At 36.7% G+C, this 17,661-nt stretch overlaps 1 protein-coding gene across 3 annotated transcripts in view; it reads right to left on the bottom strand.

The window, feature by feature from the left end:
* Positions 1–17,661, bottom strand: part of MTMR2 (myotubularin related protein 2) — a 117,693-nt gene that overhangs the window by 15,295 nt on the left and 84,737 nt on the right. For all 3 annotated transcript variants that reach the window (XM_047071752.1, XM_047071753.1, XM_047071754.1), the window contains 2 exons: positions 14,055–14,204; positions 13,118–13,306 (listed from right to left, as the gene is read on the bottom strand). In XM_047071752.1, the coding sequence (XP_046927708.1) occupies positions 13,118–13,306; positions 14,055–14,204 (339 nt within the window). The remainder of the gene's footprint in view (positions 1–13,117; positions 13,307–14,054; positions 14,205–17,661) is intronic.

Raw genomic sequence — 17,661 nt, 5'->3', positions numbered from 1 at the left:
ATCAGACAGTTGTAGAACTTTGTGAATATACTAAAAATATTTGAATATACACTTAAAAAGAGTGCATTTTATGGCATGTGCATTACATTTCAATAAAATCAACAATTAAAAAAAAAAAACACAGCAACCAGATAGTAAAGCTAAAACCACACAAATCATTTAAAACAGAAATGGATACAAGGCATTCGGTGAAACTTCAATACCACCAAGAGCCACAAGAGCTGAATGCTGTCAATGAACCTGTGGGAAGCAGCAGAGGGAGTAATGGATATAAGATGGACTGGAGAACAGGAGAACTTTATACCTTATACACAAAAGAGCCTTATACTTTTTAGTGTTTGTTCTGCTTCTGGTTTTGGCCTTCGTCTTCTGGCACTACAGGAGAGCCCAACAGGTCAATCTCAGAAGTATAAACCAGGAAGGGTTCTGTCCATACTAAGAGCTGGGGAGTCTAACGGATCTATAGCAGATCTGAAGGGGCCAAACCAATGTAACGCTTATGCATTCCCCTAACAGTCCAGCCAGGGACCACTTCTGCTAAGTACATAATCAAAGGTGAGCAGGACAGAGACAAAGGAAGAGAAGGTCCAGACAAAACAAGACCAAGGAGGAGAATATCTTTCTGATAAAAAAAAATGGGGGGAGGGTGCTGGGTGGGAGAGACAGGACAGAGCCAGGAAATCTCAGAAAGTAAGACTTCTTATTTTTTAATGCTACATGCAAAAAATACAAGAGGCAGCTCAGTGAAATGAACTCTTCTAACCTCTGAGTACACCTACCTTGAGCCATGCCCTCTAACTGAACAACCATCCCGATAATTCAGGAAAACTAATTTCACCTAAGAATGAGAGCTAGAAAAGGATCAAGGTCAAGTCGCATAGACGCTTTCCTAAAAGTAGAATGAGCAGCACTCATAACACATCCAACGAAAATGTCCCACAAAACTGAAATTTTCTCTTCTCAAGCAACCTAAATACATTAAAAAATAACACCAGGCATGAAAAACAAAGTAAGTTGGAATTAGAAAACTCAAAAATGAAAAAATAAATAAACTAAATAAAAAGTTAAATGAAATTAAATTAAAAAAAAAGAAAACTCAAAAATGGAGTGAAAAAACTTGGGAACATATTAGAAATGAGAGTAAAACATCAGGAAGACTAAAGAAGAAGAAACAAACATAGCAGACATCAAGTTAAAAGAAATAGAGAAAAGGAAAATATTTACAACCAAAATGAAATTAGAAAGACATAAGAAAGAATCAAGAGTAAGTGACAAATGATGAAGAAAGGCAAGGAGGAGCTAACACAGAAGTCCTGAAGAAAAAAGTCAAAACAAGGAAACAGAATACTAAGAACTAAGATTTTAAAAAATTGCAAGAATATAGACCCAGAACACACAACATGAAACAATAGTCTGGCAATAACTGCACTTCAAAGAAAAGGAAAAAAAGTCCTTTGAATGTCCAAGTAAAAAAGAGGGACTTAGAAGGTAAAGAAACTTAATTTATCATTAGCCTTTGAAACTTTATGCCAAAAGAAAATAAGCAACATATTTAAGAAACTCAAGAAAATCACATATGAGCCAGGGGTTTTATGTCCAGCCAAACTCACTTTCAAACATAAAGGACACAAGCTCTGATTAGCATGCAAATACTCAGAATATGGTTCCCATGAGCCCCTGATGAAATATTTGGAGGGGAACTTCAGACAATAATAATTAATAATAATAATAGTAATAGTAATAATAATAATGTCTAGAAAGACATCCATATACGAATTGGTTGTGAGCACAAAACTTAGAGCTGCTTGTCGAAGTCAGAGGTAAAAGGGAGAGTATGTGTTCAAAAGGGAGAATGTGTCAAGGCTATATGTGCTGACAATGTAAAGAAATATAATGTATTTGTAAAGTGGGGTGAATGGGGAAAGCAAATGAGAAAAAACAAACTTTCCAGTAAGTACTGGTGATGGTGGGATTAGTATTGTTATTCTGGGACTGGGAGGATAAAGGAAACAAGTAGTTACGGAACATAGATATCATTCCCTGTGTCTCTGAGAACCAGGATTCCCGGCATGGAAGAAACGAGACACACATGTAATTGAGAAGAAGCTATGTAAACAATGTTTGGCACTGAATTGAAATTGAAAGCACCAGTATGAACTTAGGAGGTACTTTATCTTTAAAATTATGTAAATATTCCCTAACCCTATTCACTGAAAAGACCTCGAAACAGGACACACCCAGTAAGCAAATATCCTCAGCATCCTGGTTTGTGATACCATTTCGTACTAACAGAAACGAGAACTTCTTGGAGAAATACTTGTTCTAAGTCTGGGGCAGGTGATGTACAAGACTTCCTGATGAGTCTGGCATATCACCTCACACCAGATAGTGAAGATTATTAGGGTTATGTCAAAAGAACTCAGGAGGTAACTTGAAAAGCCTCCCCCTGACCAAAGATGAGAAATTTAAACTTCAAAAAAATATTTTCTGGGGCACCTGGGTGGCTCAGTCGGTTAAGCGTCCGACTTCAGCTCAGGTCATGATCTTGTGGTTTGTGAGTTCAAGCCCCGCGTCGGGCTCTGTGCTGACAGCTCAGAGCCTGGAGCCTGCTTCAGATGGCTGTGTTTCCTTCTCTCTCTGCCCCTCCCCTGCTCATGCTCTGTCTCCGTCTCATGTATAAATAAAACATTTAAAAATATATATATTTTTTCTGCAATGGATTAGAAAATGTTGAATGTGTTTAAATACATACATTCATAATGATACTTTAAAAAATTAGTCACCTTCATGGGATGATAGCAAGTTCATTACTGGGAAAACTGGCTAATAAGAAAGAACCAAGCATTTATCTTGGCTTTCTTACATAAACTAGATTGCTGGTTAACCAAAATATAGACAATAGGAAGTGTTTCTTTATAGAGAGAGTTCAACTAACAGCTGAAAAAGAAATCATGAAATTAAAATACCACCATTTTGCAAATCCAGTGAGTTAATTTGTCCAGGCGCTGAGCAGAAAACAGTTGCTAACACCCCCAGAGGAGAATCAGCCACAAATGATGTGCCTCCCTCCTGATATACCCCCTATAGCCTTGCCAAAGGTGTTGAACCTGGATCTGAATAAACCTCTAAATTCATGTGAAAGAAATTCAAAGGACAGAAAAAAAGTTGAACCATACCATAATGCAACAGCAAAATCTGGACTATGGGAAACTACAGATAAAATGTCAAGAAAAGAAAGAGATGGGCAAGGGGTAGACTACAGATTAAGAGAGACTTAAAAGACACATCAAATACAGGGTGCCTGTGTGGCTCAGACGGTTAAGTGTCTGACTTCTGATTTTGGCTCAGCTCATGATATCATGGTTTGTGAGTTTGAGCGGATTCTCATTCTCTCCCTCTCTCTCTGCCCCCACCCCCTGCTCACACTCCCTACCCCCACCCCCACCGCCTCTCTCTAAAATAAATAAAATTAGGAAGAAAAAAAAAAAAAGATCAAATGCAGTATTAAAACAACAAGGCTGGGGGCGCCTGGGTGGCTCAGTTGGTTAAGCATCCAACTTCTACTCAGGTCATGATTTCACAGTTCATGGGTTTGAGCTCCACACTGGGCTCTGTGCCAGAAGCTCTGAGCCTGGAGCCTGCTTCAGATTCTGTTTCTCCCTCTCTCTCTGCCTCTCCCCTGCTTGCTCTGTCTCTCTCTCTCTCTCAAAAATAAATAAACATAAAAAAAGTAAAAATTTTAAATTTAAAAACAAGGCTAAACCATAGTCTAGGGATATACACTTTGGTAATAACATAAAGAAATGCAACAAGACGATTATTATAAAAGTTAGGATAATGGTTACTTTTAGTAGGATTAGAAGGTGAACTGGATTGGAGCAGGGCACTCATGGAAGACTTCGTGGCTGGCAAAGGTTTAATTCTTGACATGTGTCATGACTGCAAGAGGACTTGTCATATCCACAGTGATTAAGCTACAGAGAATGTTCCTACAGCTCAGGTAAAAAAATATTTGTTGCAACAAGGATGTACACTTTTGCAAATTAAAAAGGGGGTGGTAGGTGGGGAAACTGGGTGAAGGGAGTCAAAAGGTACAAACTTCTACTTAAAAGATAAGTTCTGGGGATGTGATGTAAAACATGATGACTATGGTTAACAATCTCATATTGTATATTTGAAAGTTGCTAAGAAAATACACTTTACAAGTTCTCATCACAAGGAAAAAGATACTTGTAATTATGATGGACGTTAACGAAACTTATTGTGGTGATCATTTCATAATATATGTAACATAGAAAATCATTATAGTGCATACTTTAAACTTGTGCAATGTTCTGTCAATTGTATCTCAGTAAAACTGGCGGGGGCAGTGGGGAGAAGACATTAGGCTGGTAAACTGAATCAACTTTCCCAAAGAATGTTGATAATATGTAACAAAGCTCTTTAAAAATGCACAGTTTAAATTTTGATATGGTAATCATATACCTAGGATACTCTTTTAAGGAAATAAAGATGCAAACAAAAGATATTTATGTCAGCTATATTTAAAATACTAAATCAGTACTTGAACACCTAATATTAGAAACACGATTAAATGAATGACACAGCTATAATGAGTATTACATTATTTTTCAAGAATATTTAATTAGAGAAAATACTTCCTATAATATTAAGAGGAAAAACAAAGAAACAAAACAATCAACATATAAATGCACAAAAAAAAATAAGGGAAGAAAATATATTAAAGTATTAGTGGATATGGTGAATTTTATTTCTTTTTTCTAGGCCTGCCTAGTTTTTCCATACTGTCTATTATATATTTTATAACCAGCAAAATGTACCAATAAATAAAATATATCAGTCTTTAAAAAAAGAGGGGATTTTCCATATGAAATCTGTATCAGAATAATTTAAAAAAATAAGATATGGAATATAAGTCTGTTTTATCACCTTTTCTGCATTATATTTCTCTCCCCTTTCTCCTCTCATGCTAGAAAACATAGTAAGTCTCCCTCCTGCTAATTCAGAGTAAAGTTTTGGAAGGGGAACGAACAAGTAATTACTAGAACAATATATGCTAGTGCCTGTCCTGCAGCCTTCATGTACACATTATCTCATTTCTCCTTTGAGGGGAAATATTTAAAGTTTAATAGAGAATGCCTGGAATTCACAATGCCCTCGAAACACTGAACAGGATGGAAATAATTAGGCACATGCACCACAATTTAATTAAAGGACAATCATCCCAGCATTGTTTATAAAGGCAAAAAAAAAACAAAAAAAAACAAAAAAACAAAAAATCCAGAAATGACCTAAACATCCAACAACAGTTGATACTGTTAGTTACTGTACCATTAAAATCATGTTATAGATAAATGTTTATTGGCATACAAAGATACAATGTCAATGTTTTTAAAAGGAAGGTATAATTATCCCACTATTTCAAGTGTACGTGTGCATGCGTATACTCATAGGTCTGGAGGTACAACCAGTGTTTAACGGTGTTTCTCTCTTAGTTACAGGATTTGGAGAATTTTAAAATATGTTCTTTTTGGTTATCTGCATTAGCTAATTCTATGACACAGATACATTACTTACTGGGGGTGAAAAAAGAAAAAAAAGGTAACTTACTAAAGCGAAATTGTATCTCTTCTCTCTCCTTCTCCTATGGTAGATTTTGTCAACTGGACCAAAATTTCTATTTCCACAATGGAAATCTTTATAGCAGAAACCAGGACTACTGCCCCAGCTAACTGCAAGTCTCCAGTCTGAATAACTTGTAGAGGTGGAGGGCAGTCAGAAGAGGGCAGCACCGGTCACAGAGAACACTGATTTCTACAGCCCTGCTGTGCACACTCTAGCCAGTCATAAACTCAGTTAGTTGTCAAGTTTGGAGAAGGGGAAGGAAACAAATAATTGCTGAATACTTATTTATTATGTAAGTGAGCACAGGGTCATGCACTACTTTTTATTAGATGGGTTTTGCCCCCACACCAACCCTGTTAGCTATTATTATTCTCATTTTACAAGTGAGCAAATTAAAGTCTAAAAAGATTAAATAACCCACCCCCACATGCCACCTCACTTTGGAACCATCAAAGGCAGCTGGTGCATGTAGCTCACTAGGGAACACCCACTGTGTGCCTGGCTCTGGTGGCCAAGGGGGATTGTGTTTCTGGGCCCTGTGGGTCTGAAACAATTGGAGAGGCAGTTCTTGGTAGGCAACCACCCTCAGGGCATTGTATAGTTGGCAGGTTTAAATATATCCTCAACCTTTTTTCTGAGAATGGCCTAACTACGTGATCTATAGCTTCAGGTTTATAACACATCCTGAGTCTATGGAAATGCTGTCAGAAAACAAGAGCTGAGGGATACTACCTATGAGCTCTCACTTTGTCCCACTATAGTTTGCCAGTACCTCCAGAAAAAAAAAAAAAAAAAAAGCCCATATACTTGTCTGAAGCCCTAAATTTTACAACTGTCACTAAGGGGACACCTCCAGATCACTTGGTCTGGAGGCCAGCAAGGTCTACAATTGCAGTCCCATAGGACTGTGTATATCTGCATACCTTAAAAGCTGCTACCTGAGGGTCTAGCTTCCAATCGGCCCCCAACTGGGGGATGACTAAGATCCCCCCCACCCCCCAGTAACACTCAAGATCTTGGTACAACCTCAACAACTGGGACCTATCAAAAAAACATCAGGCTGCTTACACAATCCCAAAGATTTGAAAGACAACCAAAAACTAGGGCAAGGTTAAATGATAAGGCTCATCTCCTCAACAATGCCACTCCTGCAAGATAAGGAGACATAGCTGTTTTATCACCTAATACATAGAAACACAGGGACTTGAGCAAAATTGGGAGAAAGAAAAATATGTTCCAAATGAAAAACACAAGCTAAAACCCCAGGGGAAAAAAAAAAAAAAAAACACCTCATTGAAATGGAGATAACTAATTTACCTGATAAAAAGTTCAAAATAATAGTCATAAAGATGCTCACCAAACTCAGAAGTATGAATGAACACAGCAAAACTTCAATAAATATATAGAAAATATAAGAAAGAAATGGACATCATAGAACTGAAGAATTCAATAATTAAACGGAAAAGTGCAAGAGGGGTTCAACAGCAGATCAGATGAAAACAAGATAAAATCAGTAAGCTGGAAGAGAGGGCAGTGGAACTCATCCCCAAAGAGCAGCAAAAACAAAAAAGAATTTTTAAAAAGTAAACATAGCTTAAGGGACCTATGGGTCAACATTAAGTGGAACGAAATTTGCATTATAGGGATGCCAGAAGGTCAAGAGGAAGAGAAAGGGGCAGAAAACTTATTTGAAGAAATAATGGCTGAAATTTTCCCTAAACCAGAGAAAGAGACATTTTGCTCCAGGAAGTCGAGAGTTGCAAATAAAATAAACACAAAAAGGGTTATACTAAGTCATATTATAATTAAAATGTCAAAAGTTAAAAATAAGGAGAGAATCTTAAAAGCAGCAAGAGAAAAACAACATGTTATGTATAAAGAAAACTCTATGAGACAATCAGCAGTATTTTCAGCAGTAACTGTTCAGGACAGAAGGGAGTGGCATGATATATTCAAGCTGCTGAAGGAAACCATTCCTATCAAGAATTCTCTTTCTGTCAAGGTTATCATTCAGAATTGAAGAAGAGATAAAGAGCTTTCCAGAAAACAAAAGCTAAAGGAGTTCATCAGCCTTACAAAACATTTCAAAGGGACTTCTTTAAGCTGAAAAGAAAGGGCACTAATAACAAAAAAATGAAAGTAAAAATCTCACTTGTAAAGAGAAATATATAGTAAGCATAGCACATTAATCACTTATAAAGTTAGGATAAAGATTTTAAAAAGTGAAAATAACTATAAACAATAAAAAGTTAAAAGATACTCAAAATAAAAAGTTGTAAAATGTGAATTCAAAAACACAAAATGTATCAGGGGGACTAAAAGTGTAGAGTTTCAGAATGCATTCAAACTTAACCTGTTATCATCTTAACATGGACTGTTACATATAAAAGCAGTAATATATGAGCCCCATGGTAACCACAAAGCAAAAATCCATGGTAGATACACAAAAAAATGATGAGAAAGGAATCTAAGCATAAGAACATAGAAAGTCATCAAACCAAAAGGGAAGAAACCAAATGAAGAAGAAAGAAATGGAGAGGAACTACAAATTGACAAAAAAAAAAAAAAAGCCAGTAAGTATTTACCTATCAATAATCACTTTAGCTGTAACTAGACTAAATTCTCTGATCAAAAGAGTGCTGAATGGATTAAAAAAAAAAAAAAAAAAAAGAACAAGACCCATCAATATGTTGCCTCCAGTAGACATATTTCAGATGTAAGAACATGTGGAGACTGAAAGTAAAGATGTGAAAAAATATGTTTCCTGCAAATCGAAACCAAAAGAAACCAGGTATCACTTTCTTATATGTATACTGACCATACAAGATAGACCTTTAGGAAGACTGTCATAAAAGACTGTAATAAAAGACAAGGATAGGCCATACATAATGATAGAGGGGTCAATCTGGCAAGATGCAACATTTGTAAATATTTATGCACCCAATATAAGAGTACCTAAATACATAAAGCAAATACCAACAGAACTAATAGGAGAAACTGACAGCAATACAATAATAGTAGGGGATTAACAGGCTACTTATATCAGTGGATAGATCATCCAGACAGAAAATTAATAAACATCAACCTTAAATGACACATTGCACCAGATGGACTTATTAGATATAAACAGAACATTCCATTGAAAAACAGGAAAATACACATTCTTCTCAGTGCACATAGAATATTCCCCAGGATGGATCATATGTTAGGCCACAAGACAAGTCTCAATAAATTGAAGAAGACTGAAACCATATCAAGCATCTTTTCTGCACACAATGGTACAAAACTATAAATCAACTGTAAGGCGAAAACTGGGGGGGGGGGGGGGGTGGATCACAAATATATGGAAATTAAAAATATGGTACTGAACAATCAATGGGTTAACAAAGAAATCAAAGAAGATATTAAAAATAGCTTGAGGCAAATGAAAATGGAAATATAACACACCATAATCTATGGGATGCAGCAAAAGCAATTCTAAGAGTCAAATTCGTAGCAATACAGGCCTACCTAAAGAAACAAGAAACTATAAAAGAACAAAGTAAGCCCAAAATTCACACACAGAGGAAACTAATAAAGATCAGAATGGAAAAAAATGAAACAGAGACTGAAACCATATTAGAAAAGATCAATGAAACTAAGCTAGATTAATAACATCAACACACCTTTAGCCAGACTAAGAAAAAAGAGAGGGTTCAAATAAATAAAATCAGAAGGGTTAAGTCCCAATTGATATTAAAGAAGTACAAAGGATATAAGAGATGACTATGACCAATAATATGCCAATAAACTTGACAACCAAGAAAAAAAATGAATAAATTCCTAGAAACATAATTTTCCAAGACCAAATCATGAAAAAAACAGAAAATCTGAATAGAAGGATTACTAGTAAGGAAACTGAGTCAGTAATCAAAAACCTCCCAACAAACAAAAGTCGAGGACCAGACAGCTTCACTGGGGATTTCTACCAAATGTTCAAATAAGATTTAATACCTATCCTTTCATCCTTTCATACTCCTCCAAAACTGAAGAGGTAAGAACACTACCAAACTCATTTTATGAGACCAGCATTGCCCTGACACCAAAAGCAGACCAAAAAAAAAAAAAAAGAAAAATTACAGGTCAGTATCCCTAATGAACATAGATGCAAAAATACTCAACAGACCAAATCAACAATGCATTAAAAGGATCATATGCCATGATCAAGTAGGATTTATTTGGGGGATGTAAGAATGGTTCAACATCTACAGAACAATCAATGTGATAAAACACATTGACAAAATTAAGAATAAAAATCATATCATCTTAAAAGATGCAGAAAAAGCATGTGACAAAATTCAACATCCATTTATGACAACAACTCTTACCAAAGTGAGTACAGAAAACACTCAACACAATAAAGGCCATGTGTGACAAGTCCCCAACTATCATACTCAATGGTGAAAAGCTGAAAGCTTTTCCTTTAAGATCACCAACAAGACAAGGATACCCACTCTCACCACTTTTATGCAACAAAATATTGGAAATCTAGCCAGAGCAATTATGCAGAAAAAGAAATAAAAGGCATCCAAATTGAAAGGAGAAGTAAAATTGTCACTATTTGTAGACATGATTTTATATAGAGAAAACCCTAAAAATTCAACCAAAAAATGATTAGAACTAATATATGAATGGAGTGAAGTAACAATCACTTCAAATCACATAAAATCAATATAAAAATCTATTACTTTTTTTTATACATTAACAATGAACTATCAGAGAATTAAGAAAACAATCTTCTTTACACATGCATCAAAAAGAATAAAATTTGCAGGAGTAAATTTAACTATGAAGGTGAGAAAACTTTACACTGCAAACTGTAAGACACTGATGAAAGAAACTGAAGAAGACATAAATAAATGGAAAGATATATGTTAGACTGGAAAAATTAATTTGAAAAATGTTGTACTGCCCAAAGCAATCTACAGACTCAATGCCATCCCTATCAAAATTCCAATGGCATTTTTCACAGAAATAAAACCATCCCAAAATTTGTTTGGAACCACAAAATATCCCATTATACTGACAAAAACAAAGCTGGAGGCATCATGCTGATTTTAAAATATACTACAAAGCTATGGGGCACCTGGGTGGCTCAGTCGGTTGAGCACCCGACTTCAGCTCGGGTCATGAGTTTGAGCCCCACGTCAGGCTCTGTGCTAACAGCTTAGAGCCTGGAGCCTGCTTCATATTCTGGGTCTCGCTCTCTTTCTCTCTGCCCTCTCCCACTCATGCTGTCTCTGTCTCTCAAAAATAAATAAACATTAAAAAATTTTTTTAAACTATACTACAAAGCTACAGTAATCAAAACAGTATGGTGTTGGCATGAAAACATATACATAGAGCAATACAACAGAACAGAGAGCCCAGAAATAAACCCATGTATATGTGGTCAATTAATATACAAGGGAGACAAGAATATACATGGGGAAAGGACAGTCTCTTCAATAACTGTTATGGAGAGTCACATGCAGAAGAATAAAACTGGACTACTACCTTACACCATATACAAAACTGTACTTGAAATGGATTAAAGACTTGAATGTAAGACAAGAAACCCTCAACTTCCTAGAAGAAAACTAAGGTGATAAGCTCCATGACATTGGTCTTAGTGGTATCTTTTTGGCTCCTACTCCAGAAGTAATGGCAACAAAAGCAAAAATAAACAAATGGGACTACATCAAACAAAAAGCTTCTGCATACTGAAGGGACCTCCTCACTAGCAAATGGGAGAGGATATCTGAAAAACATACATCAGATAAGGAATTAATATCCAAAATATATAATGAACTTATACAGCTCAATAACAACAAACAATCCTATTGAAAAATAGGCAGAGGATTTGAATAGACATTTTTCCAAAGAAGACAACAGATGGCCAACAGGCACATGAAAAGATGCTCAACATCACTCATTATCAGGGAAATGCAAATTATATCCACAATGAGATATAACTGCACATCAGTCAGAATGGCCATTATCAAAAAGATAAGCATGACGGCAATGGTAGTAGGGAGGTTCCTCAAAAAATTAAAAATAGGGGCGCCTGGGTAGCTCCGTCAGTTAAGTGTCCAACTCTTGATTTAGGTTCTGGTCATGATCTCATGGTTTGTAAGATTGAGCCCTAATTCAGACTTTTGCTGACAGCATGGAGCCTGCTTGGATTTTCTCTCTCTCTCTCTCTCTCTCTCTGCCCCTCCCCTGCTTACTCACACATGTGCACTCGCTCTCAAAATAAATTTAAAAATTTTTAAATTAAAAACAGAATCATTATGCAATTCAGCAGTTCCACTTCTTGCTATTTATTGAAAGAAAATAAAAACAACTAATATGAAAAGAGCTAAGCACTCTTATGTTCATTGCAGCATTATTTACAATAGCCATGATATGGAAAGAATCTATCTGTCCATCAGTGCATGAATGTATAAAGAAAATGTGGTATAGGGGCACCTGGATAGCTTACTCGGTTAAGTGCCTAACTTCAGCTCAGGTCACGATCTCACGGTTCATAAGTTCAAGCCCTGCATCAGGATCTGCACTGACAGTGCTGAGCCTGCTTGGAATTCTCTCTCTCTTCTCTCTTCTCTCTTCTCTTCTCTTTCTCTCTCTCTCTCTCTCTCTCTCTCTCTCTCTCTCTCTCTCCCTCTCTCTCTCTGCTACTCCCCTACTTGTGCTCTCTCTTTCAAAATAAATGAACTTTAAAAAGAAAATGTGGAATACTACTCAGCCATAAAAAGAAATGAAATCTTGCATTTGTGCAACACAAATGGACTTCACAAGGGACTTAGTTCACTTCACAAATGGACTTAGTTCACGCTCACGCTAAGTGAACTAAGTCAGACAAATACTGTATCATTGCATTCAGACCTCGAATCTAAAAAACAAAACAAATGAACAAACAAAACTCACAGATACAGAGAACAGATTGGTGGTTGCAGGGTAGGGGGTTTGGCAGGGAATAAAATGCATGGAGATAAGAAGGTACAAATTACCAGTTACAAAATAAGTAAGTCATGAGAATGTAACATACAACATGGGGACTATAGTCCCATGGAGTCAATAATATGATTCTGAAAGTTGCTACGAAGGTAAATCCTAAAAGTTTTCATTCTAAGAAAATTTGTATCGTAGTAGATGGTAAACAGATGTGATGTGGTCATTTTACAGTGTGTACAAATACTGAATCATTATATTGTAAACTTGTAACTAACATAAGGTTGTATTTCAATTGTACTTCAATAAAAAAGTAAACAAATAAAAAGTTACAAGATTAAGTAACTAACTCAAAGTCACACCATCAAGCAGGAGAGCCAGCATTAGAATCTATATCTTTGTCACTGGAGAGCCCGAAATCTTTCTACTACATTGTGGCTCCCACCAAACTCAGCTGATTCATGGAACTGAAATCTTAATTACTGAAAGACAATCTCACCTTATTGGCAACAGCATTGACACTTGGCCGGGCATCAAATATAAAGATTTTATGAGACTGGGCATTGGAATCCATGATAGCTTGAAGGTATTTTTCGTCTTCTTTGCTTCGCTTTCCACTCACTCCTACCATGGGCTGGCTACATCGAGTGATGGTGGCTTGACTCTCAGGATGAATCCATGATAAAACCTTAAGGGGGGAAAAACAGTGACACACCCTTTATATATGTTTCTGTTTATAATTCTTCTCAAAAACATTACTCTATAAAATTCTGCTTTCTGATTAGTTCCAAAGCCTAACCATGAAAGGACATATAAGGCTGCTATAAAAAATCATTGCCTTTCTTTCAAGCCAACTCTGGCATATGGGCAATTTGGTCTAATTCTTTAATCAGGTATTGAGTTACGAAAGTCATGATTATTCGGAAGTGCTGTCTCCAGGAAAAAACATATTAAAAGAGTGTTAAGTAAACCTCTTAAAGTTTTATTACTAAATCAGCAAACTAACTATAACATCTTCAGAATCTATGAGCTTTGTAACAAAAATTATTTAAGCCAATCTTTCTAAAACACAATACTTCATCATAAATTTATAAAGTTTTCTTCTTTCCAGGGTTTGAAGGAAAAGAGCAGTTACCACCATGATTAAAGAATATTTAATAAAATAAAGAAATAGTGATCAATACAGAGCCAACTTTGTTTTCAAGTTAAGAATTGCAATTCTGTGCAGTTCTCTAATACGCATATCGGATTCTCAGAAACTTCTTTAAGTCTTTCCTCCACTTTTCATTTTACTAAATAACTCATCCTCTAATACCCCCATAAAAGGCCTGTTGCTACAGCTATTTTTATCCTGCATCCATGTTCCCATTCATTAACTTCAGCATCACACAGAGTACAAAAGCATTTGCAAAGTCTCCTCAAAGCTTCATACTTACTGGGATACGGCCCCTTGATCTGAAGGATGCCACCCTCTTTAATTCTTCATCAGGAATATTTGCTGGCACAACCAATAGGGCAGGATATGTATCACAAAGCTCATACCTCTCATTTATCTTTGTTATTCTCCAGCTTTCATTCGGAATTCCCTACATGTGAAATAAAACACAGGACAAATTACTACCTAAAATATTACAATATAATGAAATAAAAGCTATCCTATTTAACCTCTCTTGTCTCCACTATCTCTTAAGTTGTTGGAATAGTCACTGTCTACTGGTATAGAGGTCAGGCTATTCCAATGCAGGGATCTGTGTTCAGTTTGGTACTCAATTACATACTGAAAGATTTCTTAAATCATTAAATACTGATCGATTGTTGGGTCTGTGCTAAACATATCCAGTAGGAAGGAAGGACACAGTAACACTGAAAATGTTCCCTGTCTTTAAAAAAAAAGGCTCATTCAGGTTGACTGGATAATTGATTTTGTTGCCATTCAAATACCTTAAAGAAATGTCAGGGAGCAGCTATCAAATATCCAAGTATCCACCAGAATGCTATACATATGCTTATCACTTACATACCTGAAGTGAATTTTTCCCTCCTAAATTATAGTAGTAATGGAATGTTGCTAATCTAACACACAGTAGAAAAGCAAGAGAGTGGGGCACCTCGGTGGCTCAGTGGGCTGAGCATCTGACTCTTGGTTTCAGCTCAGGTCATGATCCCCGGGCTGTAGGATTGAGCCCCATGTGGGGCTCTGTGTGAGCGTGGAGCTACTTAAGATATTCTCATTCTCTCTCTCTCTCTCCCTCCCTCCCTCCCTCCTTCTCTCTCTCTCTCTCTCTCTCTCCCTCCCTCCCTCCCTCCTTCTCTCTCTCTCTCTCTCCCTCCCTCCCTCTCTCTCTCTCTCCTTCCCTCTGCCCTTCTCTCCCTCTCCCCTGCTCATTCATGCTTTCTCTCTCCCTAAAATTAAAAAAAAAAAAAAAGGAGTATCAGAAGGCAAAACCAACAGGCGAGAGAAATATTTTTGAAAACAAATCAATTAATAAGCCCTCATTTGGTCCTTCAGGATTTGCTATAACTAGTCTACTACTTCACATAAAGGGTTACTTAAATAAGACACTTAAAATTTTCCATCTTCCGTTCCACAGAAAAGACGGTCATTAATTAACTGGAATTAAGAAAATATATATATTTAAAATTTATGGCCCCTGACAACTCACATAATCAATCAGAAAAAGAAAGAATAGAAAGAAACCAAATTATAGAAACTCCCCCACCACACACACATTTACTGAGTACCTGTTATGCACAGGTGCATGTCAGCAGACTTTTTACACACACACATGTACATATTATTGTACTCAGGTTCTGTTAACTTCAGTTTATAGGTGAAGAAATTGTGGTACACTGCAACTTGACCAAAGGAGGTAACAAAGAATTCCATGTACATTCCAAACCTATCCTTTTTATTTAGATGTACATTGTTCCTAAAAAAAATTAATATCCTAGTTCATGAAATTGTTAACAAAAATCTGAAATCAAAGGGCAGAATGTACTCCCCTTTAAAGAGGTATTTCTCAAGCGACAGCCAAATACCCAAGACAATATTAAAAATAAGAAAGGAAAGAAAATTTCTTCCCAGTAATCATATGGTAAATGCTATCAATAGAGTTTCCATGAATTCCTAGCCATGGTGTTTCTTCATCAGTGCCTTATATTCTATTTACATTAGCGTAGTCCCAACCTAGCTTATGATACACATCACTCTTTCCCTCTTGCTTTCCTTAACTTTTTAAATACTAAAAAATGGTTCAGGTAAGATGCTTACTTATTGTTAGAAATAAAAGAAAGAATTAAAGGCTTAAAAATGTATTCCCATGCTATAACAAAAAAGTATGGTGAACTGGCAAGTTTACAGAGGTGGTACTCAAGCAAAAACCTTAGATACCATCTTTAACTCATCCCTTTCCTTACATCCTTACCCCTTACATCCAATCAACGACCAGTTTCTATGACTTTTTTCTTCTAAAAGTATCGAAAGAAAACTTTGGTCACTATTTTCCATCCTCACTGGAACTTCCCTAATTCAGGCCATTACCACTTCTCTCCTGTCCCTCTGCAAGTCATTCCCCATGCTGCCTCCACATAATCATCTAAGATGCAAGTTAGCATGCCATTCCTCTGTCTATGGTTACCTATTCCTTTTCAGATAAAGTATAAATCCTTCATGGGGAGGAGTGAGGTCACCAAGTGGCAACACAGGTGTTCCTGACTTTGCTCCTCCATGCAAGAAGAACAACTAACAACCATTCAGGAACAAGACAGCATCAAGAGAATCCTACAACACGGAGACCCAGAAAGCCTGCAATGGAAGGGGAAGAGAAGTGGCTGCATGTTGACCACACTGTCCCTCCCCCAAGGCCATCCCAGCACCACCACACAGAGAGGTCTCCTCTGAACCCCTGGCTCCTCCAGTAGGAAACACAAGCCAGGAGCAGACCACCAGCAGCATCCCTCCCTCACCCCAGCATTGTGGATCCGCTTTGTAGGAGTCCCTACTCTGATCTCACACCACAGGGAAACAGAGTTCATACCTGCTGTGTCCAAGTAGTAATTCAAACCAATGGTTTTGCTCACCTGCACAGCCAAGCCCGGGGCACGTACAGTCTGACCAGGGAACTCAGCAGGGTACAGAACTCCCTAATTTAGATCCTCAAATGAGGAGTTGTGCCAGCCCTAGAATTCAGCTGCCTATAAGAGACTCACTTTAGTCTCAAAGACTCATACAGACTGGGAATGAAAAGATGGGAAAAGACATTGCAAGCAAATGATTAAAAAAAAAAAAAAAGCAGGGGTGGGGACCCTGGTTGGCTCAGTCAGTTAAGCATCGGGACTCTTGATCTCAGCGTTGTGAGTTCAAGCCCCACACTGGGTGTGAAGCCTACTTAAAAAAAAAAAAAAAAAAAGTAAAAAGCAGGGTGACCACACAGGCAAAATAGACTTTAAACTAACAATAGTAAAAAGGAAAAAAAAGTCTTGGTATACTGAGAAAAGGGACAATACATCAAGAAGGTAAAACAACTGTAAATATTTACGCATTCAACTTTGGAGCTCCTAAATGTATAAAGTAAATCCTACATGTATAAAGCAAAAACTAACAGAGCAAAGGAGAAATAAACAGTAGTATGGTAATAGTTGGGGATGTCAATACCCCATTGTCAACAATGGATAGATCACCTAGACAGAAAAATCAATAAGGAATCAGTGGATATAAACAACACTATGGTCAAAGTGGACCTAACAGGTATACACAGAACACTCTATCCAACAACAGCAGAATACACATCCTCTGAAGTGCACACAGAACACTTTCTACTATAGACCACATGTTAGGTCACAAGACATGTCTTAGCAAAATCAATAAGACTAATAAAATCATACCAGGTATCTTCTCTGACCACAGTGTCCTAAAACTAGAAATCAGTAACAAAAGGAAAACTGAAAAATTCACAAACATGAAAAAATTAAGCAACATCCTCCTGGACAACCAATGGGTCAGGGAACAAATTAAAGGGGAAATAAAGTTTATTGAGACAAACA

This window comes from Lynx rufus, unplaced genomic scaffold (genome assembly GCF_022079265.1).
Source record: "Lynx rufus isolate CCGP_SWC_20201006 ecotype Redwood Valley unplaced genomic scaffold, mLynRuf1.p SCAF_9, whole genome shotgun sequence".
Lineage (NCBI taxonomy): Eukaryota > Metazoa > Chordata > Mammalia > Carnivora > Felidae > Lynx > Lynx rufus.
The sequence above is the reverse complement of the archived record's forward strand: the minus strand, read 5'-3'. Positions and strand labels throughout refer to the sequence as shown.